This window comes from Aphelocoma coerulescens, chromosome 2 (assembly GCF_041296385.1).
Source record: "Aphelocoma coerulescens isolate FSJ_1873_10779 chromosome 2, UR_Acoe_1.0, whole genome shotgun sequence".
Taxonomy (NCBI): domain Eukaryota; kingdom Metazoa; phylum Chordata; class Aves; order Passeriformes; family Corvidae; genus Aphelocoma; species Aphelocoma coerulescens.
The window spans coordinates 100,546,071-100,570,562 of NC_091015.1; the positions used below are offsets into that span (position 1 = coordinate 100,546,071).

Consider the following 24,492-nt stretch of genomic DNA (forward strand, 5'->3'; position numbering starts at 1 on the left):
CTCTATTTGTCCTTACTCAGAATCTTTGGATTCCCAATAAAAAGGAAAAGTAACCTCTTCACCAGCTTTAATCAAAGTCCAAAAATAGAAAGATAGAAGGAAAAAACTCCCAAACCTTTCCCTACTTGGGAAAGCTGTGGAGCTTTCCATCCTAACAGCGGAATTGCCTCATTGGTTAGAAAGAGTAACACTCAGAATGGTTTTGCATTGGAAATATAGATGAACGGAAGAGCTATGGTCTTTGTCATCATAATCAGAAAACTAAGAGTTGATCCTGTTAGTTATATAAGCTAAAATTTGTATTTCCCTGCTTTTCATTTAAGTGCTTTTTTTTTTTGAATCTTGGCTAGCGAATAAAAAATTAGTCAAGAGGCTTGAGCTGATGTGAAAAGAATGAAAAAAACACACTTTTTTTTATTCATTGAAATATTTTCATTCAACAAACTCTAATTTTGACATTTTATTCAGATTCACTAAATTTTTATTTTGGAATATTGTGGAGGAGGAGAAAGTTGTCTGTGATACACTTCGGTCTGGTGTCCCAAGAAAATAGGGATTACATTATCATGCTCGTGTGTCTCTGTGTGCCTGTCCTCCTTCATTCTTCCCACACCCCCAAAAGGTTTTGAATCCAGTTTTGATTAAATGTGTCAGAATGTTCTGCAATTCTTATCGTTTCAGCAAAGTAGGCTTGTGAGTAAAGTTGGAAAAGAAACTCTATTAATAGACCATCAGAGCAATGTCTTGGGGTGACTTTATGATGCTGTATCCCCTATCAAAGAACAAATATAAATCTTATTAAACATGGAAAAATCTGCACCAGAATTTCTCATTATGGTCCCACCACTTAAAAATCAGCTCATTACCAACATTGGGGAGTTCAGGTTGTCTGTGTGATGCTCTTCAGGCTGAATGCATAGGGCGAATCCAAAAGTTTTAAAGAAACAAGAAATAATAGAACAAAATAGAGACAAGGAAAAGAATCTGAAGAAAGAGCAGGGAAGACAAATATTAAGGAATTGCCTTCAGCTGGGAATGGTCTAAAAGGATGTTTTCTTCCCACATCTGATCGCAGTAAAAAAAATGAAAAAGAAAAAGAAAAAGAAAAAGAAAAAGAAAAAGAAAAAGAAAAAGAAAAAGAAAAAGAAAAAAGAGAAAAAGAGTCCAAACTATTGTTATTGAATCTAGAAAGCTACTGAGGCTGAATGATCTGTGAGAATTATGGAGAAGTTTAAAGTGCAAAAAGACAGGCCCTGAAAGAGAAGAAAAAGCTTTCTCATCAAACAGCACATTGCTCAGACACTGATGGAGATCTCGGTTGAAAAGAGCAAACATGCTTTCAAGGAAATATTCAGAGATAGAACACTGGACTCATTTCATTCTTTTTTATAATGTATTATGACTGTGAATAGAAGAATCAGTCATTTTTTGTAAAAACTCTTCACAGGTTATTAGTTAATCACTTATATATCTTCCACAGGGCTGGCCTTAAACTTCCAAGTGCAGCTGGGCTTTGCTGTCAACTAGACAGGGGATCCCACTAGGAGTGGTTGCACTAGGGGCTCCTACAGCCCCAAGGCAGAGGAAGAATGAAGATCACACTTGAGAAGGGTTGAAAGTATGGATTTTAAAAAACATAGGTAGCACTATAAGCCTGAGGGAAACATGGTGTAAACCCCAAAGCTATTTTGAAAGGAAAAAAAACCCAAATTGGAAAAACGGTCTTTGAATCATTGATAGAGGAAACAAGCCTTGTTTTGGAGCAGCTCCTGGTGAGTTCCCACTCCCCATTTTCTCTTCAAACCAAAACTCTCCATCGTAAGCAGCTCTTACCCAGGTTTGCTGCCTGGATGTATTAATCAGTGGGATTAGAGGATTGGGACAGAGCCAAGTGACAGTGTGATTGCCTGTGCAAGGCAACATAAACAGCCAGGGTGTATGACAGTGCTCCTTCATAGTAAGCCGAAGCAGGATAAACTGGTCTGCAATTACCAAGAGGGTTAATTCTCTCCTTTTAATATAAACATAGATCTAAAATGAGATTATATTACATCAGAAACAAGGCAAAGTTTGAAGATATTTGTTGAAAATTGGCCTAATGACTCTTTTGTCATTGTAATTCACGCCTTTCACCTTGCTAATATCCAGCAATTGCAAATTGGCATACTACCAGAAAATGCAAGTAGTGTCTTTCACCTGTCCTGTTTGCTTTATCTACCCTTTCCCCTTCTTTCTTATGTGCTCTTCAGACATGATGGACTTTCTTTTAAAAGCTGCCAGTCATTTCCAATTTGTAACCACTGTACAGCCAGCTGCCTGCTGTTTGTTTTTAAAACATGAGCCTATTTTTTTTTTTTTTGCTAAGCTAATGACATCAAAACATCTGTGCAACTCTGTGCATTTTACAGCACCTGTCTTGACAGCAAATTACACCAAAAAATGCCATGATTCCTTAATGTGTCCTATACCCACCCAGGACACATGGCCTACAAGCGTTTTGTTGAAGATAACAAAGAAACTCATGAGGGCTATTTCTGGAGGTATTGGACATTATCAAAGCTTTTGTAATGCTGACACAGAGCCAGTGGCCTGACCCTGTCTTTGTAGAGACTCAGAAGGGAGCCCAAGACATGAGCTGGTCTGCCCACGTATGGAACAAGGGGTCTCCAGCCATGAGCACCTCCACTGTGGGATGTGGGAGCACATAGTGGGCTGTAGGTGTGGTGATGTGGGGATGAAACCCTGGAGGGGTGAGGAAGGAAGGCAGCACAGGCTGTTTTGAAGGTGGTATCGCTGAGCTGGGCTGGGCCCCCACTGCTCTGCCTCCCCTCCCACAGCAGAGAACCCACAGCCCTGCAGAAGTTGTTATCATCCACTACCACCAATTATTTGCAGAAATTCTCCTCCCTTTAGTCCCCCAGCAGATGTCTTGTGGCTCAGATTCAGGAAAATCACTACACCCATCTTGGACACAGTAGATACATCTTTCAGTGGCACTAGAAGTGAGGAAGGAATTTGCCATGCCCTTATAAAGGCAAATTTTCCGTGTGTGCAGTCACATGGACTGCAGAGTTAGGAATTGCCCTGTTTCAATTAATACAGGCAGGCTGTGCTGCCGCTGTGCCCTGAGGTTGATGGTAACATCCCCTATACCTATATCTCTTTATATTCTATAGTTTGTTATTTACTAAGTATTTCTTTCCAGAAGAATCATCAGTACTAACCAGACCAGAGAGGAGTCCTCTCTGCCAGGAAGCTTCTCCTGTCAAGATTCCAGTTTCATGAATCAGATTTCTGTTTAACTCATTTTATCTGGCACAAAACACAATGGATTCATTCCATGCAGAGAAGCAACAGCAGAAAATGATGCAAGCATCTTTCAGGGGGGCACAAGCTGGTATATGAAGGGAAGAAGCCAGTGTATCAAATCCAATTTGATAACTGTCTTTGTTTCAAGCACACAGGACTTGCCAAGTAGATGCACTCTGCTGTCAGTCTTTAGCTTGCTTTCTCTTCCTTATCATTCTGTTAGGGATCAAAACTTATGTTTTGTTACCACCTGCACCCCAGTTTAGGAAAGAACTGTGGCTATGGGGGCAGCAGGAAGAATTCGCAAGAGTTTTTTTAAAGTGCTGACATGCTCTCAGCAGATATAGGGGTGTACCTCATTCAAACAATGTCTCATGGATCTGTTTTCGTCCTGTGGCTAAGCAAGATTTAATCTGTTAGAAGGTTTGGTAGATATCTTTAAAAAATATGTGGTATGAAAATACCAAATTTTGAGTCTGAGATTAAAATGCAGCCTTGCCTTTCCACTGACAGCATGAGGTACATGCTGTTTGCTTATTCATCACAGTAACCAGCCTGGTGCATCTTTCCAGGTTTTCAATATTAGATTATCTGAGGATATAAAATCAAGTTGGCAGAATGAGTCAGCTGATAGATTATTGCCTAGTAAAAAAAAAGGAATGTCATTATATTTGCCTACAAAGAACCACATGTATCTATGAGGTTGTAAAGATAATAAGCATGAACTCAATCATTGCTAATATGCTCTGCTTCATGTCTCAGATATTTCTTTTATACAATTTTTTGTTAATATCCTAGAGTTGACAAAATACTTCAGAGAAATTAAACTGATGAATACTGTTTCACTGGTCTCATTAAAAATTCAAGCAATACCACAATAGAAATAAAAGTTGTTGTTAAGAAAACAAACAGTTCCAGCTTAGTGGTATCAAATGCAATTAAGAAAATGGCATATTAACTCCAATGTTAATAGCAGTACAGTTCAGATTACTAAAATGCTTTTTTTCTATTTTGGACACCACACCTAATTCTCTCTTTTTGTAGAGCTGAAAAATAGTATTTAACTTTGCACATGAATGTTATCTATTCCCAGCTAGATCTGAGATAGATGATGGCTGTCTGGCAGTTGCTGCTGCTGCTAAGCCTTTACACAGCAGAAAAAACCCCAGCAGCAAAGCAAATGACAGTGGAATTCAATTAATAGTCCATTTGGAAGCTGGAAAGAGTTGTCTACTCTGCCACTGGGAGCCTGTACATTCTCCCAGTCTTTTTCCTGACATGCCTGTGGTATACCACCTTGCCAGCTCTCCACAAGTTTTCCCTCAGGTCCAGTTTGGCCGAGGGAACAGATATGGTGGCCTCACTTTGCTCCAAAGGAGCACTTCTCTGCCTGCTGTCCTGTGGGACAGGTGAGCTCAAGCTACAGTCAGTCATTCAAGAAGACACTTCAGGAGAAACCTGCTCATCTTTCTCCTGCATTGGCCAGGGCACTTTAGGTATAAATACCATAATAGCAGTGAGGTTCTTTAGGGAGAGTTGGAGGGAATCACACCATCAAGGGGGTCTGAGTAAAACTGCTGGACTGATGGAAAGTGTTACCTGAGTTTCACCAGGTAACAGAGACTGTATTTCCACACAGCTGTGGATTGAGCCCTCGCAGCCTTCAGCTGAGTCCACAGGCAGTGGGAAGGCCTGGCACACTTCCCCACCAGGAGGACTTTGGAGGTAAAAAGCATCTGTGGAAGGCTGACCCTACTGGAAACCAAGTGCTCATTAAAGCCAATATGAGTCCCTCCCACAGGATGTAGTTCTTCAGGCTGCTCCAGTGTGGGTCCCCCACAGGTCTCAAGTCCTGACAGCAAACCTGCTCCCATGTAGACTCCTCTCTCCATGGGGCCACAGATCCTGCCAGGAGCCTGCTCCAACCTGGTCTTCCTATGGGGTCCTTCAGGTACATCCACCTACTCTGGTGTGGGGTCCTCCATGCGCTTCAGGGTGGATCTGTGCTCCTCCATGGGCTGCAGAGGCACAGCTGCCTCACCATGGTCTGAACCATGGGCTGCAGGGGAACCACTGCTCCAGGGCCTGGAGTACCTCCTGCTCCTCTTTCTCCACTGACTTTGGGTCTTCAAGGCTATTCTTCTCACATATTCTCACTCCTCTCTCTGGCTGCAGTTGCTTTCACGCAGTAAGTTTTCCTCCTTCTTAAATATGTTATCCCAGAAGTCCTGCCACTGTTGCTGATGGGCTCAGCCTTGGCCAGCAGCAGGTCCATTTTGGAGCCAACTGGCACTGGCTCCATCAAACATGGGGGAAGCAACTTCTCACAGAATCCCTGCCGGTAGCCCTGTCTCCAGCTACCAAAACCTCACCATGCAAACCCAATACAGCATTCCACCCTTCTGGCCTCCCCAGGGGAAGGGCAGATATCTACACAGCTGGCTCATCCAAGGTCTTCCCCTCTCATAGTCAGGAGCAGAGCCCTCTCTGATCATCAGTGAGGGGAAGCTGGTATTGCAAAGGAAGAAAAGCTAACATGGAAGCAGCAAGGAAAAGCTGCACACTCTGATACTGAGGTGTGGATGGAAGACAGCTTGCCTGAGCCCTCTCTCAACATACAAACAAATGCCTCAGGCAAAATCTAAAATGGCAGAGCAGAACCCCAGTTTCCATAGGCTTTTCTGTCACAGAAGCCATGACTAGTAGCTATTAAACAGACTTAATGGTCAATAGCTTCCTGTCACCTCAGATAGTCACAAAACAAGAGGGACGCAGGTGCTGCCAGCCTGTCCTGTGTCATGACCATGGTGGCTGTCACTCTGCACACCTGGGGAATGCTGCAGCTCCAGAGAAGCAGGGGTCCTGCACTCCTCCTGAGGGTGATCTCCATGGTTAGGGCAGCACCTTCCTACAGCAACATGCTTTTTTCTTCCCCCTGGATAATTTCACTTTAGTGAAGTCAAGCAAAATTGCCCAGTATTGCTTTCTCTGAGCATGAACTACTTGTAGGATGGTTGGCTAACTCCTTCTTACAGCACTGTGGTGGGAGGAAAAGGCATGCCCTCTTTAATTTAATAAGTAAAATAAAATTGAATGAAAATGAAAAATATTCTTAATGAAAGGTGGTTGTTCTCTTTTTTTTCAATAAAGAAGAAAAATCCAATTAAGAATAGTGTCCCAAATAGCTCTGATAAACTTCGAAACTTCCACTCAAAGAAAAGGAGTTATTGGAAAACATTTCTGAGGCCAGAGAGAATTCTGTATTTATTAACAGGCAAAGTTCAAAAGATTAATAATACAGAGTCTTTGATATTTTATCTTGCAAAAGAATAATCCTGATAAGAAAAATGTTTTGGCAAGAGCACCCTCACTGTTGAACACATGATGGTTACTCTAGAAGAGGGAACAAGATCTAACTTGTTGAAATGGCACTGCAAATGCAGAAGAAAAGCAGGTTTTACTGAACACTCGTTCTAGACACTTCTTGGACTACCTCTGACACAGCACCAGTGGGAGGAATGAAAATAGAAAAGCCATCTTGTTCCTGCCATTTATTTTTCCTCTTTCTCATTCCTGCTGGTTTTAACATTGGGAAAGGAATCTCTAGGGGGATCATAAGGCCATTTGTCTCTGAACAATGAGAACAACAGGCAGCACAGTGAAAAACCACACTGGGGGAAAAGAAATCCAAACCACAAGCCATCAAGGTGAGTTAGTATTTCCACCCCTGGTTTTGCAAGGGATTAACTATTAATAAAGATTTAACTAATCTCTGCTTTGCCTGTATGACTGAAATATTAATAATGGTCATACATCCTGTCAATCTGTTGTATTTCCTCCATGGCAAGTCTGTAATAGTGAATATAGCTCCAGGCTCTTTCTATGTTACTGAAACTCACATCGTGGGGCTTTTCTGACCCTTTTACTCCATCATCAGTAAAAGAAAAAGGAAAAAGTGGTTTTTTCCATTCAGACTCTGCTGTCACTCTGCCCACCCACCACATATTATTTGCCTCCTTATTATCTCAGCCACAACAGTAAAAGTACAGAATGAAGCACTGAGAAAAAGCCTGGCACTATCTTAGAATGCCTGATGTCACAAGAATTACCTAACTAGCCAGCTTCCCATTTCAGTCAGATTTTGATGTGATACCATGGCTGGAAATCTGTAAAGTGTTTTTAGTTCTGACTTCTGCATCTGTCTCATTTACATATTTTTGTCATCTCTAGAAGCTTTGAGTTTTATTTGCTTCACTTTGACTTCACCAATATTCTTGTTCATGTTTTAGGTTGTATGAATGTCTGAGGTTTCTAGAACAGACTAAACCTTGGTTTTCAGGACAACCCACAACTTCTAGTGCTACATTAAAAGCCTTTCAGCCACAATCCATAAAACATGCATCAGTATGGAAAAGTTTATTGATAGTCTTTTTTCCTCTCCTGGTTAGCAGGTACCTCAAATTTCAGGACAACCAAATTTCTAGCCTAATAAAGGTTCCTAGTGCTATTAGCTCTAGCCCAGCTTCTTCCCTGTGTCTCCTCAGTGTGGGAAGCAGGGCAGGAAAGGTGGGCATCCATTACCTTCCTAACAACACCGAAGGAGCTGCGGGGACTTCAGTCACAGGTGCCTTGGAAACAGGCCAGCTACCGTATGTGGAAGCCAAGTGAAATGCATGTGGCAGTCTCGGTATTTTGAGCTCATAATATGACACCAAATTAGAAAAGAAAACAAACTACATCAGGTTTGACCTTTTCCAGTTCTGGACAAAATGTATTATCAAGGACGATTTTGGCTTTCATCTCTTTTCCATTAATATGTGCCTCCCTAGCAAATATTTTATGAATCCCATTGGTTTCTGTGCAGCAAAAACAAATGTTAAAAGAAACCAATCCAAAGGAAACGGTTTGGCTTTTGGAGTGTTGGGCCTTTTGGTTACATTTTTTTCCTTTGTCTTTTTTTTTTTTTTTTTTTTTTTTTTTTGATCTCTACTTTATTCTTTTGTCCAGAAATTACAAAATTGGTTCCTGACTTGGAATACAATTGTTTATAACTATAAATCAATTGACTTCACTGCTGCAGTGCCATCCAAAATGACTTTGTAATCTGGAAAAAAATAATTGTTCTGAGGAGAAAGGGAGCAGTGGACATTTCCCAGGCTTTTTTGACCTTCTGAGCAAGAATTGGAGCTTGCCTAGTGGTTTAGATGCTAATCTATCTACCCAGTGTGTGGGTGTGCTCTGAGTCACAGCCAACATGTGCACTCACTTCTAAAACAGGGCTTCCTAAATATTTTTGTAAGGGTAGCTTTTGTTTAACTTTCATTTGGCAGAGTCCCACATTGGGAATGGTTAAAAGCTCAGGAAGGACCATATGTTGCATGTAGAGCTGCTAAGAACAACTTTGAAAGTTTTCAAATCTTTTTCTCCCAAACTGAAGAAGAAAAGCCTCACCCTTCCCCTTAACATGATTCAAGATACTGCTTTTTTCTCACCCACTTGCCAGAAAACCACATCTGTCAGACTTCAAGTGTGCAACAACTGTCTGTCCACAGTGAAAATAAATGTCTTTTTGTCTGGGTTTGTTGTTGTTGTTGTTGTTGGGGTTTTTTTGTTTGTTTTGTTGTTTAGGTTTTTTAAGTATTTTGGGGTTTTTTTGTGTATTTGTTGTATTTGCTTTTTTTAACCCATGCCCAGTTACCAAAACTCAAGGGGCATTCTGCTGAGGATGTTCCAGGCAACTGTAACCATGTAAGTCTGAGCAAACAGGATACAGTGGCCATATACAGGCAGCGGTACCTAGAGGTTTCTGCGAGGAGAAGTATTTTTTTGATATTGTTCTCCCTATTACATAACTGGGAACGGGGATAATGAACATGTTTCAGTCAAAGCATCACAGGTGTTACAAATTGCTTTCTTTCTTGGAGGCCCTGTTATTAACCCAGTTACTGCTGGTAATAATAGCTGCTGCTCTGCAAATAAGCCTGAAAAATGCACTGGGGCCAGATTCAATAAAGGGCTTAGGTGACTCAGCGTTAAGTTGATGTAACACCTCGTATTTAAGATCTCAGGCCTTTGAGCGGAGTCTGAATCCTGAGCAATAGATCCATAAAGTGCACAAAGAGTGTTAGGAGCTTGCAATAACAACCCCAAGCAGCTTAGCATGTACCTGCTTAGACCTAGCCAATAAAACTGGCTGGGTGGGGAGAGAAGCCTTAAAACCCACCTGTCAGACCTGCAAGGAGATACTTGCATTTTGTTGGGATCTGCAAACTGGACCCCTTCCAAAATATAACTTTGTGGGTTTTTCCCCACCCTTTATTTATTTTTCTTTTTTTCTCCTTCCCTTCCAAGAACTGTGCAGGACTTACTCTTTTTAATGTTCCCTCTTTGCCACAGTTGCCACACAATCATAGAAGACCCTGCTGCTAAAGCAGTGACCTGGGAATCGGATGTCCTAAGTTTGGTTCCCTGCTTTGGCTGCACAGTGTGCGTGGGAAGGGGGCTTCATTTCCTGCCCACCCTCCTCCCCCCGAGCTGATGCCATTAGCAGCTCTAAAGTAGGTCAGTGTGAGTGGGCTGGAGGGATGTGCTCCTCATCCTCCATCTGCAACTGTGCAGGAAACATTTCAAGATACACTAGTCCATAAAGAGAAAGAGCATATTAGGCAACCAAGTCATGTCTCCTCATGCTCAGAACACTCACCTGGCATGAGGGCATCCAGGTTTCTGGCCCTTGTCTCTCCCCAGTTTTCTGTGTTTTAACCACTGCTGGTAGAATGTGAATGACAAGAAAAAGAAGTCCCAGCAGGGAAACTAAAACTCAGGCCTGTCCAGCTCTGTGTGGAGTGAGTAACCAGCACCAGGCAGGTGGTGTGGTTGAAGTGGGACTGCCTGCTGCCAGAGTAGCTTGGCATGGCTTTCTCTCAAGAGACTGGAGAGATTTGAACATTTCCTATTCAAATAGGGAACGAAAATCTCCAAGTCCTCTAAAGTAAATACTCAGTCTACTATGAAGTGCTCAGGTAGAGGAGAGGAATTTTGCATTTTGGCAGCAAAAAGCAAGAGTCACTGCACATAATAAGGTGAGAAATATCTCCCTGAAAGCTGAGTATGCTTAGAGTACACTTGTGGGACCAATTTTCCCTACAATAGTCTTAGTTAGGGATATGTACAAAGTGACCCTTGAATTACTCACTCAACTCCACTAAAATTGGGACATCTCAGGATACGTACAGCTCCAAGATCTTGGTAAACTGAAGAGCAAATAAGTTTTTGAACTTAATCACCACCAGATTTATTGGGATTTTAGTCTTAAATGTCTCAGCTGGGCCAAGTCCCACGTCAGGAAAATACCATCAAAATGCATCTGACACCTCTCTCCTTTTAAATGAGCAGCACGGGATAGAGTCTCCTGCAGACTGCAGTGCTCCAAACTCCATCCCTCGGGAAGGAAACACCATGTGAAATTTTGTCCTCAGTTACCTCATTACAACTTTGACAGCATAATAGGGTCAAAAATATGATAGCAGGATTGGTTTTGAGGGCTTCTTGTTTTGGTTTGGTTTTGTGTTTTGATTTTTTGTTTTGTTGTTTGGTGTTGGGCTTTTTTTGTTTGGTTGGTGTTTGGGGTTTTTTTTCTTGTTGTTTTGGGGTTTTGTTTGTTTTTTGTTTTATTTTTCATAGGCAAGGATGTGCTACGGTATGGCAAGAACTACAAGTAGACCCTTCACTACCAACAGCTCTATGTGGCCAATGCAGTAGAAATTCTACCTCTTAGGAATCCAGTACAGCAGAAACCTCACAAATGTGATTGAAGAAAAAAACCTCAAGAGCCAGAAACCTTCCCAGACCCAGGACTGCAGTGGGCTGTAGATGTGTGCACGATGCCTCTGAGATGTGACCTGTGTGCTGAGCGATATCGCAGATGAATTCTGAGTCCATTTTAAACGTGCTTCTGCTGTTTTCTCCGTGAACATTGTTTCCCTTTCTTGCAAAGTTAGCCTAGGCCAGCCTCCCACTGGCCCTCAGAGCCCATCTTCCTGCGGGGGGAGCTGAACGCCTGCAGCTGCTGGTAGCATTCCCACCCGCGTTACCACAGCAGCACAAACAGCAAAACATTAAACACAAGGACGCTGTGTGGGCAAAGGCCCTGCATCCTCGGGGTTCTTGAGCAGCCTTTATGCAGCTGCCAGGCCCCTGGAGGAGCCTGCAGAGTCCATGTGTTTGCTCCATCTCCTTTTCCAGCTAAGCCTGGCATTTTTATGGGACAACTAAGGTAACCTGAGCAAAATGAGTAGTCAGCACTGGTTACAGCAACTTTATGTGGAGAAGCTTTTTAGTGGCCAGTCTACTCAGAAGGAACATTAACTGTTTCCCCAAATATACTTCTCTGTAACCTTTGACAGGTGCATTTGTCCTTCTTATATACCTGCCTGGGCTCCACCCTTGCATAAGCCCTTCCTCCAAAGATAAGTCAACACAGAGGAATTCACATGGATATCTTTCAATGTGGCTCTGAGTGGAGGAGCATGTGAATAGCATGTGTATTACTTTTGTCTTGTTTTCAGTTTATTTTTTCTTCCTTTGGACATTTCTGATCTTCAGAGAAAGTCAGGAGTGATACAGACTTCATTTCCTATTAGCTGACTACAGCTATAGGTTGCATTGACATACACTGATGTATTAATTTGGCAAGATATCAAAAAATCAGAGCCAAAAAAGCTGACAGGCAGCACAGTTCCCTGGAAAACAAATTTCCTGAAATAAATCTTTTGTTTTGACAGTATGACAGCTCTGCTCAAGAACTGTATCTGTCTTGGAACAGTATATTTTGATTTTTCCAAGACATGCAATTTAACTGTGCGTGACATTTTGATTTAAGATGTGCATTTACTGGAACTTACAGAGAGTGTGCTGGATGGATTAGAAATTGATTCCCCATTAGGTTTTAAAAAGGTAGCTGTTCATCAGGAGATAACTAGGGCTGTTTTTCTTGTGATCCACCTGAGACCAGTTCTTAGTCTGATATGATTTAATGTGTTAATCCACAATCCAAACAAGACAAAGGAAAAGAAGTCTTTACTGGCAAATTTGAGAAGTGATTATAAAAGTGATATTGTTAACAGGGAATCATCTTGCTTTGAGGATGATCATTCACTTAAAAGTTTAAGTCTAAAAGAATGCATTCTGACATGATCAAACAAAAACTTTAGATATGAAAATTTTTAAAAATGAAAATAAAAAAATGAGACTGAGAATGAGCAAGTGTTTGGGAAAATTGTTTCAGATAAAGACTTTTTAAATACTCCTCCTAGGCAACCACCACATTTTTGTCTTCTCAAGACAGAGAGAGAACAGAAGTCTCCCACATCTTCTCATCAGCACACACATAATACCACAGTGCCGTTCTTAGACAGCAAGAATGAAATATATTAGTTGTACAATGTTTTTTCAAATCTGAAATCTAAGTAAGCCACCCTGAATTTGTGTTTGACATTTCATAGCTGAGAAACAGTCATCAAAAACAAGGAAACAAACAGAAAAATCCAACCCTCGCCCCAAACACAAATAATTTTTGGTTGAAATACCTTTTTTGGTTTTAACATAAAGGTGATTTGCTTTTGGAATAATTGAAAAAAAAAAAAAGTAGCTATTAACTGTGTGACAGAAGATTAAAGTACAAGCACAAAAGCATTGGAGTTTTTTTGAGGGATTTTTGTTTGTTTGTTGGTGAATTTTTGTTTCTTTTGGTTTGGTTTTTTGGTTGATTGGTTGTTTTTTGGGGTTTTTAAATAAAAGTTTAGACCACTGTATTTTTGTCATATGCTCTTCTAGAGTTAAAAAAAGAAAAAAAAAAAATCTATATTTGGGCTTTGGAAATGTACAAATATTACCTAAAGATGAAGCCTAACATAAGATATTCAAAATACATGAAAAAATATGAAACCATTATTAAAATAACTAATAACTCAAAGGGAGAAGTGCAAAAAGATAGTTTCTGTTATTTTCCTTGAAAATTTACATCTGCAAGCAGATATTTGGGAATACCTAGGACTATGCCACATAGTTTAGAACTGTTTATCGCTTTCTAGGAGGAACTACATATTTGATACACTTTTTGCTTTCTAAGAGGAGTAAAATCCATTGCAATGTCTAATTTACTATTTTTCCTTTGAAAGCTCCCTCTGCCAAGAGAATTTCTAATGGCTTCAACAAAATTTGCTCCAAATACCTGGTGAAATAGGGCTACAGACCACCAAAAACCCCAGCTCATATTCACAAGGGAAGAGAAAGTATATGCCTGTAGATAATAATAACCTGGCACTACAGCATGAGACCATCATGGTTCTATGAAAAACATGCCCCATAACTAACCACGGGCTAATTTTTCAGCGTTGTGACCATCCTGGTGTGTCTTGGAGGTCAAAAAAAAAAAAAAAACAAAAAAAAAAAAAAACAAAACCCAAACCACAAATATCTTAGTTTTTCCTCAAAAGACTTTTAGGGAGGCAAATGGCATTAAGCTGAGGGCACATGGAAATGAATCAACACAGACAGCTAGACCTTTGGTTCAGGTGTAAAGTTTTGAGTTTCTTGTTGACTTCACACAGCAACAGGTAGCAAACCAACAGCTCCCAACAAGTAGGTGCAGGCTTCCAAAGATGTACCATGCTCATTTTGCTTAGCAGAAAAAATTTCTTGAAAGATTTAGGTATTTATTTATAAGCAAAAATCTACAGCAGGTTGGCCTCTTGGATCAATCCAAGAAACCCCTTCATTTTGAGCTGAAAAGCATCACCCACTGAGGCATAATTTGACCCTTTACAGCTAGAATGAACCCATTCAGTGCTCTATTGGTGTTTTTAACATGTCAGATACACACCCTACCTGTTCTGGGCAAAGGCTTAATACTGTAAATGCAGTGAGGCTGGTCCTCCACATAGTCCTTTCTTAAGCCCATGGGGTAACTCAATTGGCTTCAGGGGGGTCACTGCTGATTCATGCCACCAGAAGGTGTAATTAGTGGACCCAGCTCATCCATCCTGAGGTATTACATGGCTTCCTTACTCCTATGGATTTAGCTCCTTTGGGCTTGATTTGAATTCTCTATGCAACTTTTTCAGCCCCTATAGTGCCTCATGTCACATTCCTGTGACTTTGACAGCCAAACTGAGACTGAGAAATCTCTCTCTCACACACACACAAATACAATGACACACAGTAAGAAGTTAAATTTCATATAAAAAAATGAGCAATTTGAGAGGTCCAGTGACCTTTTATGTCTTCCATAAAAGGCAATTGGATGATTTTAACACCCAAAGATTCCCATTTTCTATTTAACATTAAAGCGAACAACAGAAAGAAAAAAACCCTATCACTTATATTGCTGAGGTTACAGCAAAGCTAAAAATAAAGTATTGTCATCCTGCTTTTTAAAAACCTTTAGTAGGACACTAGGCAGCAGAAAGGAAAGTAGGGTTTGGTTGGGTTTTTTCAATAGCACAGATATTTTAACTCCAGGTTTCATTTAAGCTCTGTTGCAGTCCGTTGGTTATAAGCTTCTAAGGCAGCTCAACAGGACACTGTGGTAAGGATGATTTTTATCTCTCTTGCCTTTTGCATATACAAAGTAGGGAGTAGAAAACAAGACAAAACTGAAAACATCTCTCCACAGGTAAACTGCATCTTTGCTGACATCCCGATAACGAACACAAAGCTCTGTACAAAGTGATATTTTTACACACGGAACAAAGACAATCCTTCAGTCTGGAGTAAGTTTTAAATAACCTCCTCAGGAATTTGCCAAAGCAAGCTAGGCCATTCAAAAAGCAATATTTCTTGAGTTGAAAGGGAGGAGGAGGTTTTTTTGCACTGAATTTTGTTCTGGCAGTGCACTGAAGTGGCTTCAGGACATACCAGTTCCATTTCTACATTTGCTTAATATTTTGTTCAGACATGTCCAGTCCAGACTTAGTTACCCGACTTCATTGTAGTCAGCTACATTTCTGCCTTTCTGTCTTGCTTGTCTTTGGCATGCTGGAAGTCTGACTTGGTTTTTCACTAGTCTTTTGAAACATTCCCAGACATTTTATAAAACAGTATGTACAGACTTTATTTGGTTTGTTGCCTGTATTATATTTTCTGGTAATAAAAACAACATTTCTGGCTGGCAAAGAAGTTCTGTGACAGTGTGCTATCAGGAAGGAGGGATGGATTTGGGTATATTCCCACTGTACCCTAATCTCAGCTGACTTTTGGATAAAATATCAGAAAACGTGCTGGTGTCTTAGGAAAAAGAGGCATTGTATTGTTAACAAAGCCTAAAACATTAGTTTTAACCACACCATGTCTTTCTTGAAAACGCTTTCTTTGCACTCCAGTTTGCTCCTTAAGTTACTAAATCAAAGCTCATTGTTCACATTCCCCACCACACAAGGAGCTCCACGCCACAGCACTTTGCAAATACAAGCAGAAAGTCAAAGATTAAAGTAAGTTTCTTCAAGAAGCTTTTATATCAGAGTTGTGCATACCAGCATCCTTTCTTTTGCTTGCAAGTACACTAATCGTATTTCAATTGCATGCCTACAATATAAAGTTAATAGCTTCCTTATTTCCTTATTTTAGCATTTCCCCTCTACTCCCTCAGTCTTTTCAATTATACAACCTAGATAATTCCTTTCATTTCCTTCCTCCAGTGTCCTGTTTTCATTTCTCATACAAAATCATATTTGGTCACTTACACTTTTCTTGAGGATAGGCACATGACAGCAGCATCTCTTGCTCCACCATGGTGCTGTCTGTTGCAGGGGTCAGTGGTCCTTGGAATAGCGCTTTAAAAAAATATTTTGGAAAGCTAAGCTCACTCATGCACGCTTATGATCTTCTCCAGTACTCTTGGCTTCTGTGTGCTGTCACATGTTATCCTCCCTCCTGAGGAACCTGTGAAACGAGTCTGGCAACACACAACTTGTGTGTCAGAAGAGTTTTAATTGATTCATTGCAACAGATACCCACCCTCATTAAAAAAAAGCTGTTGAAAGGAGTAGTCTCTTAGCGCCTCATTTGAAATTACAGAACCTGCCCAATGTCACAGCTGGTGCATTTTAAAGGGAAACTACTCGCTGGGTTTGTGAATACACAGGAAATAATTTCAAATCAATCTTAACATGCCAAATAAACCACAAATAGCGGTAGAGTTCGGATGCTTCTGTGCTGTGGGAGAGCAGGAATCCTTCTGCTGTGCAACGAGGTGGTGAGGGCTGCCTCTGCAGCTCTCCAAGACACGATGTCCTGTGGGACAAAGCAGCTCCACATTGCTTTACAGAGGCCTCTGTCTCCATGATCAGCCACTCTGACTGCTACTGACGGGGAAAAATTTTGTCGACCCGATTTCTGAGGAATGCATCCTCAGGAAGGTGAGGTTATTAGTGCCTCAGTGCTTGCAGGGAGGATTCCTCCATGCAGCAGCCATGGAGGTTGGTCTGCCTTTCAGCAGCCCCTGTCTACCCACCCAAGGTTCAGTGAGGAGATCCCAGCACTGCAAGCCCCTCTCAGCTCGGCGAAGTTACCATTTACCTGTTACCCCTGTGACTAAGAAGGATTGCAGGTGGACCCTGAGTCTGATCCTGTATCAGCTTCACACCAGGTTGCATCTTGTAGTACTCCCACAACAGTTCCCTACTGCTTTTACAAGCTGATGATACCATCTCCAAGTGAGGCTGTGGTTAGCAAGGAAGCAAAAAGAGGAGACATGGGATTTATGCCTGACTGTCTCTAATTTGTCCTGTTACCTTGGGCATATTGCTTTACCTCTTGGTGTTTCTGTTTCCCCATCTATACCACGTGCATAATTACAGTTCACTTTCTTTGGGAAATGCTTTGAAATCTCTTTACAAAAGGCAGCATGAAAGAGGAAGCTATCATTATTGTACACTTCTAAAATATTAGGATGTGGCAGACAATAAACACCAAGCATATGAGATTTTATGCATATAAACTGTTTTGTTTTAAAAAGAACTTGACCTTATTGTAATAATGATTTTAAAAAAGAGATACTCCTACAGAGTTTGGCAAAAGCTCAGATTCTGTTTTCACAGTGGAATGATGAGAGAAAAATCTAAATCAATTCTCACTTCTAGGAACACTACGCCCTCCTGGAAATAGCAAGTCCACCAGAGGTTCCTCAGTGGAAAATGATATAATATGGGAATTTCCTGCTTTTCTCTCACCTAGGTTAATAAAATCTCTCATTTTACAGCCTGTGAGTACTTACATTATACTCAATAGGTCTAAACCCTTGCCTTCATTTTCTTTCTCTCTCTTTGAAAACAAGCTCAACAAAGCTTACAAAGATCAGTTTTGTTTCAGTTTATTCATGTGCAAGTAAGATTGAACAGATTGATGCAAAGTTCTTTTTTCCACAGGTTGAATTCACTCATATGGGAGCCTTGTACTTCTTTTAACACTTCAGTGAACAAAATGAAGGAGGCACCGAGAGAAGTTGTGGATGCTCCGTCATTGTAAGTGTCCAAGGTCAGACTGGTCAGTACTTTAAGGAACCTGGTCTAGTGAAAAATTTGCCTGCCCACGGCAGAGGGCTTGGATTAGATGATCTTTAAAGATCTCTTCCAGCCCAAACCAATTTGTTGTTCTGTGCATGTATTCATCCACTTCTGCAGTGTTGCTCATCAGGGAGCCTTCCTCAACGAGGAGGACTGTAAAGGGCACAACAGTGAACTAATTTTCCCCTGGAGTGTAGAGCAAATAATTTTTCACCTGCTCTACTTGGGAAGACATCAGTAGCTGGGCTGTGAGAAGAGCAGGAGGATCTGCCTTGGCTTTCCTGCCTCTGCTGCTGCTGCCACAATCCATGTACTTTCCCTGTGAGGCTGAAGGCATCTCAAATGATGGCAACACTCTTGAGATGATACACTGAGGACTCATATAAGCTTGAAAAATAAAACAAGCTTGCAAAATCTTTCAGGAATTATATTGTTTGTGTGGTCTTTGAAGAAGCAAAGTTACTGCTCTTTACCTTTGCATCCTCTTTCTGTAGGACGTTTCTCAATAGATATTTGTTTATCCACTGTCTTGCTTAGACTAATATCTTTAACATGGGTGATAGCCCAGAGATTAAGCAAGGTAAGTGGATGTGGAGAAATAGCTTTTTGTGAGATGCCTCCTGATTGCACATTAATACTGACACATTCTGAAAGCTTTCTTGAGTCTTGAAGCATAATTCTCTACATGACTTAACATGGCCAGCCAGCATTATTATAGACCAGGATAATAATGCATATAATAAATGCATAACCTACTTGCTTCTTACTCCATAATCCACTAACTTCAGAGTCGTGTTCTAGGATGTCCTAAGGTTACTGCACTGACAATTTCTAGTATGGGGTGAATCACTTAGAGCTTCAAGCTCAGAAACTCTTGCAAGTGCGTTTGCAGAAGAGTGTGTATTCATTTGCATTGTCTGAATACATATAGTTGCAGTAGGTGACTTCTCAATAATCACATTCTCAAATGAAGCACATTATTAAACTTATCTTGGGCATCAGATAAGCATAGTCCAATTTGAATTTCAATGGAAAGAACTGTTATAAAAAAAAAAGAAATGCTTTCTGCAGAGAGACAGTATACAAATTACACAAGCGATACTTTAATTTTTTTTTCTCTCTGTGTAATTCTGCCTGTGAATGGAAGAGGTAAGGAAATAAAACTGTTCCTCAGTCTTTGGAACTAAAAGGCACTGTGTGAATTGATTCCAACTTTTTACAGCACAGAAGTGAAAAGTATCAATTGAAGCTGTGCTGTTTGTTCGAGGTAACACTCGGATAAGGGAATGCATTTGATTAAACATCAAATCCTAAAAATCTGTAAACCTTCTAATAAGTTAAGTGAACCACTATTGTCAACTTCAGCCAAAACACCAGGAAGAGTCAAGTTTACATACAATAGCATTCTGTTGCAGTCATGACATTAAGAGTATGAAGAGGTATTGGCCATCTTTTCTTTGGACAGACTCCAAACACTCAAAGTGAAGCATACATTTGTATGTCAGTTACTGCAAAGAGTGCTCAAATGACAAACATCCCATAATTGTGGTCCTCAATCTCCCAAGAAGCTCCTATCTATAATTATAATCATTGTCTGGATAAAAAACAAAAACAAACAGTGCAGGTTTACAGTAACTGGACAATTGATGCTTGTCTCCACTTCTGTCACTGAAGTGACAAAATAACCAAGTCATGCTCTCATCTGCTGCCTTATAATGCTACATTTGCCCTCACCTCAAGATCTTGCTGTAACCTACAATTATGTGTCATTAACCTCCCGTGGAACTGACCAAATTCAAGGCTGATTTGGGAATATGCCAAAAGTCTGAGGGTGGACCCTAACTGGCATTCAATGGAACAGGTTTAAGCAACTGTTTCTTTAAACAGCACAGATTTTCCGCCATAGGTACAACTCTGTTAACCAGTGCTATGTGAAAATCAAGTCCTGAATACATTGGTGCAGAGAGGCATGTTATAGTGCCATCCAGACCATTTGGGTAATCTCTGTCTTTCTGCTCTAACTGAAGAACCTTACAATGATTAATTCAGTGGAATAGTGTTTGTTTGAAAAAGGCTTTCGGGTATTGCTGCACAGGTTACAGGACTGGGGCAAGGGGAGGAAAAGGAGCTAGAGCTCTGTTTCGAAGAGATGAAGCTCACTTGGTGAGAAACTGTGCTGAAACTGCTGCCTTGCCCTGGAAGCAGTGAGCCAAGAGGGTATGAAACGCAGGGATGCCAAGCACGGCATTAGGGGAACACACATCCGCAGCAGCTGCGTGCAGGTGGGAGGCACAACACACATTGGGCCCAGAGCTGCTGTGTGTAAAAGGAAGTGTTAGGAAGTGTTACATTGTTCCACCTGTATGTTTAGAGGAGAGGCTGTACTGAGTTCCAGACACCAGAGGTGTAGATCCCTGTGCGTGAGGTGGTCAGCGCAGGCTGTCTCTGCAGTCATGGAGAGAAGCAGGCACACTGAGGGCATAAGTTGTGTGGGCTGTTCCAGACATGTCCTTTAGGAGGAGGTGAGCCATGCCCTAGTTCCCTTTGTGCGCTGATTCATTCTCCGTTGCCTGTAAAGGGGACTCCCCCACGACCAGCTCTGAGGTGAATTTCTACAATTACTAAGATGAAGTCTGCTTTCCAGATGCTGCACAAAACCAAATAGGTTGCATTTGTTTTTCTAGCTGCACTTTTCTATTTATTTTCTCAGAGAAGGAGGTGAAGAGTTTCCACTAAGCTGTGCCCTGCAGACTCCAGGATGGTGCTGGAACCATGAAAGCAAGAGGAACACAAAGCAATATACAGCAATGGCAGTGCTGAACATGTCACTGCCTAGGAGTAAAATTAGGGGACCTGCATATACCACCTGAAATTTACCCTAAAACAAGATTGTCTGAACATGATACTAAACTGTTGAATTTTATTTTGTTAGGCTTTTTTTGGTTGGTTTGTTGGGTTTTTTTCATTTAAATGAAACAGCAACTCAATATTTTGATTTCTCAAGATCACAAACCGAATGCCATCACAAACTTTTAGCCAAAATCTAATTCAAGCATCCACTGACAGTGTAATTTCTGTGTGATATGTTTGCTGTCAGATACAAAGCAGATTTCTGAAGAGCAAAGAGTGGTAAGATAACTTGGTACACTGGCTACTTCATCTGGAGTAATTTCAAGGAATGCAACTTTAAATACCAGCCCATTCAACACTACCATCAAAGTTTTTCCTCCTAAACTTCCAGTTCCTGTAGATAAATGAGCAAATCCCATCAGGCTGAAAGGACCATGAGAATGAAGTCAGCCTGCTAAGCTGCTGCAGAAACCTGAAGGGCTCCAGGGATGAAAGGTTGGGAGGAAGTGATGTGCTTTCCCACTCTCTGTGAGGGTGATGCAATGTGTTGTTATCCAGCACTACTTTTTTTTTTTTTCCTATCTTCAGCTCAAGGGATCAACAAACACACCTGAAGGCAGAAGGGATGTGTTTAAACACAGGACATGTGAACAAATTCAAACCTCAGACTTAAAACAGGCAAGCAAAAAGACTGCATAAGGGAAAAAGGAGGCAGTTGTAGTAATTGCAAGGGCAAAACCATGCAGAATAATGAATCCAGCAATAAGTTGCTGCCAGCACACACAGATTTCCAGTTAAGTCTGTGGGCTGTTCCACTGCCAAGTCCTGCCTGTTGAGGGGGGCACAATCAGGTGGAACATTTTTTTAAGGATTAAGTTCTCTTTCCAACTTGTCTTCTCTCCATATTTGGTTATGCTGTGGTGTGAGTGTTTGGCTGCCTGGCTGGTGAGCCAAGAGGGCTGAGGCTTGAGTTTGCTTCTGCTGTACACTCCCACTTGCAGCAGTTCCCCTCACAGCCCCACTGACTGTGAAGATTTGAAGTTCGAAGATTTGAATTGCTCAGGTCTGTAGCTGTTTGTTTTGCCAGTAGTGACTCATGCTGCTCCAGTATAGATGAAATAAAGTCAGATGGAAACTGTGAAAGCTCCATGTTAAAGTCAAAATGTCATACTCCGGAGGTAAAGATTGTTCTTGCTGAAAAGAGGAAGAGGTAGATAGTCATGTATCAGCCCTGGAACTCTTTATAATGACAAATAAGAGCAATACATAATAAGTTCTCTTTTAATGCTCCTACACTAAACAGAAAAGGGAGGACTTTATTTGTTGTTTCCATTCAAAATGTTTTGGTAGAGAGCAAGGTGTCCACCACTGGTTGTGCTTGGACCCTTTTCCACAGTTAATCTCTGTGGATCACCCTAAAACAAAGGAGTCAAGACGCCCAATTAATGTAGCTCAGAAAGGGAGGCTAGCTGGAGAAAAGAAGGCATAGATAGATCCCTTGGTTGTGAAACCCTCAGTTGGGTGCCCCCCTCAGAGCCCATTTTCAGCTGCTCCCATCTCTTGGAGCATCTGAGTGTACTTCAGGGACCAGAAGCCTCCTTGAGCAGTATGGGGTTAGGCAAAAGCAAAGATGGCTAAACCCCCTGTTGGGCACATGCTCCTGCTTATAATTTTAAGTGATTGTCTGGAATTTAATCTATTTTTCAACTACAATTAGCATAAACTGGCACTTCCTCACCATTAGTGCTGAAACTTATTTTTGTCATGAATGAAAAACCAGAGAGGTATAATAACAAGAGGAAGAGGATAGTCTTGCCTATTAGTCAGTGCATGTAGCCAGGTTCTTTTAGAAAACAGTAATTAAGCATAAATAGATTTGATCATAGAATCACAGAATATCCTGAGTTGGAAGGGACCACAAGGATCATTGAAGTCCAACTCCTGCCCCTGCACAGGACACCCCAAGAGCCACACCCTGTGCCTGAGAGCAGTGTCCAAACTCTTCTTGAACTCTGTCAGCCTTGGTGCTGTGACCACTCCCCTGGGGAGCCTGTACCAGTGCCCAGCCATCTTCTGGGTAAAGAACCTTCCTCCTGATATCCAACCTAAACCTCCCCTGACACAGCTTCAGGCCATTCCCTCGGGTCCTGTCGTGGTCACCACAGAGAAGAGATCAGTGCCTGCCCCTCCTGTTCACCTCACGAGGAAGTTGTAACTGCAAGGAGGTCTCCCCCCAGCCTCCTCTTCTCCAGGCTGAACAGACCAAGTGACCTCAGCCACTCCTCATTCAGCTTCCCCTCAAGGCTCTTCACCATCTTTGTTGCCCTCCTTTGGATGCTCTCTAATACTTTAATGTCTTTCTTGTTATTGTGGTACCCAAAACTGCACACAATGTTCAAGGTGAGCCTGCCCCAGTGCAGAGCAGAGCGGGACAATCCCCTCCCTTGCCAGGCTGGTGATGCTGTGCCTGATGCCCCCCAGGACACACTTGGCTCTCCTGGCTGCCAGGGCACTGCTGACTCATGGTCAACTTTCCACTGACCAGGACTCCCAGGTCCCTTTCCATGGCACTGTTTTCCAGCATCTTGTTTCCCAGTTTGTATGTCTGGTTGTGCCATTCTGGGTGCAGAATCCAGCACCTGTCTTTGTTAAACGACATGTGGTTGGTAGATAATTCCAATCTTTGCTGGAAATGATAGGCAGGAACTAGAGGACACACTGAGAGTATTAAATGTACAGGAGATTCCTAGTATGATTTTGTATGTCAATTGAAAGAAGGGCATTATTCCAAGGGGAGGATAAAAATGCAACCACAAACATTCATTAAAAAAAATCAAAAAACTGATCATTATGGTGTAAGAGGCTGCTCAGAGTTAGCTGGAGGGTTTAATTACCCTGTATTTCTTGGATGAGTAAGCTTCTTGACTTCTTTTCAATGTGCTGACCAGAGGACATATGTAAGCTTCACTGTATTTAGTAAATACCTTAGGGTAGACGAATTCCAGGTGACATCCACATGGTTTCATGCAGCAAAACAGTGACATGTCATCACCATCAAGTTACCATCACACAAATTGTCAACATGGCCATGTTATTCACTAGTGAGTGTGACACCTTAATGACATGGAGTGACATTTTGCTCCTTTTCCACACCTATAAGTCTCAGAAGTGTGGCTCCTTCCTAACCTAGTTTTAAGTCCCATCACTTCTTTTTTTTTGACACACAAGCATGACTCTTGCACACACACTACAGAGCAAGCAGTCCCTATTAACTATATCTCCAAATTTTATAAAGGCCTAACACAGAAGGAGCTGGGTACCAAAGGATCCTGAACAGCAATAGGCCCTGCAGAGGTGGTCCAAATTTGGGCAATCTCTGATTAAAGCTTTAACCCTATTACATTACGCTGTGTTCAACAGCTGAAGTGAATTTGAAGCTCCAAATGCATTAAGCTTTACACTTAAGGAAGGAGCTAGAAATACTCCTGTACAATTCTCTCTGGGCTCTAGGGAGTCAGATGTGTCCATGCAGACCAGCAAAGAAAATGTCTCCCAGTCAGTCAGCAAGACAATTGGGCATCCTCTATTTACCCATCTCAGTAAGAACTGTGCAAACTATGGGTGAGGATTGAAAGTCAGGTAAGAGCTCAGCTAGAGATTTGTTATCCTTAGATGAAAGGAAGTGACATTTGGTACACATTAGCTTAGAGAACAACAGCAAGAAACTGTTTTTAACCTTGCACAGGACAGGTATTTCAAGAATACGAGTTTT

At 41.4% G+C, this 24,492-nt stretch overlaps 1 protein-coding gene and 1 long non-coding RNA gene across 3 annotated transcripts in view; one reads left to right on the forward strand and one right to left on the reverse strand.

Annotated features, from left to right (window-relative positions):
- The window catches only part of PTPN3 (protein tyrosine phosphatase non-receptor type 3), a 164,750-nt gene extending 148,498 nt beyond the window's left edge, over positions 1-16,252 (reverse strand). For both annotated transcript variants that reach the window (XM_069004158.1, XM_069004157.1), the window contains exon 1: positions 16,050-16,252. In XM_069004158.1, coding sequence (XP_068860259.1) covers positions 16,050-16,176 — 127 coding nt within the window. In that variant the 5' untranslated portion in view covers positions 16,177-16,252. The remainder of the gene's footprint in view (positions 1-16,049) is intronic.
- Positions 16,253-16,463: 211 nt separating this feature from the next.
- LOC138104880 (uncharacterized) lies at positions 16,464-18,251 on the forward strand. The gene is made up of 3 exons (XR_011148322.1): positions 16,464-16,724; positions 17,733-17,828; positions 17,988-18,251. It is a non-coding gene; the product is annotated as an uncharacterized lncRNA (long non-coding RNA).
- The last annotated feature ends 6,241 nt before the right edge of the window (positions 18,252-24,492 follow it).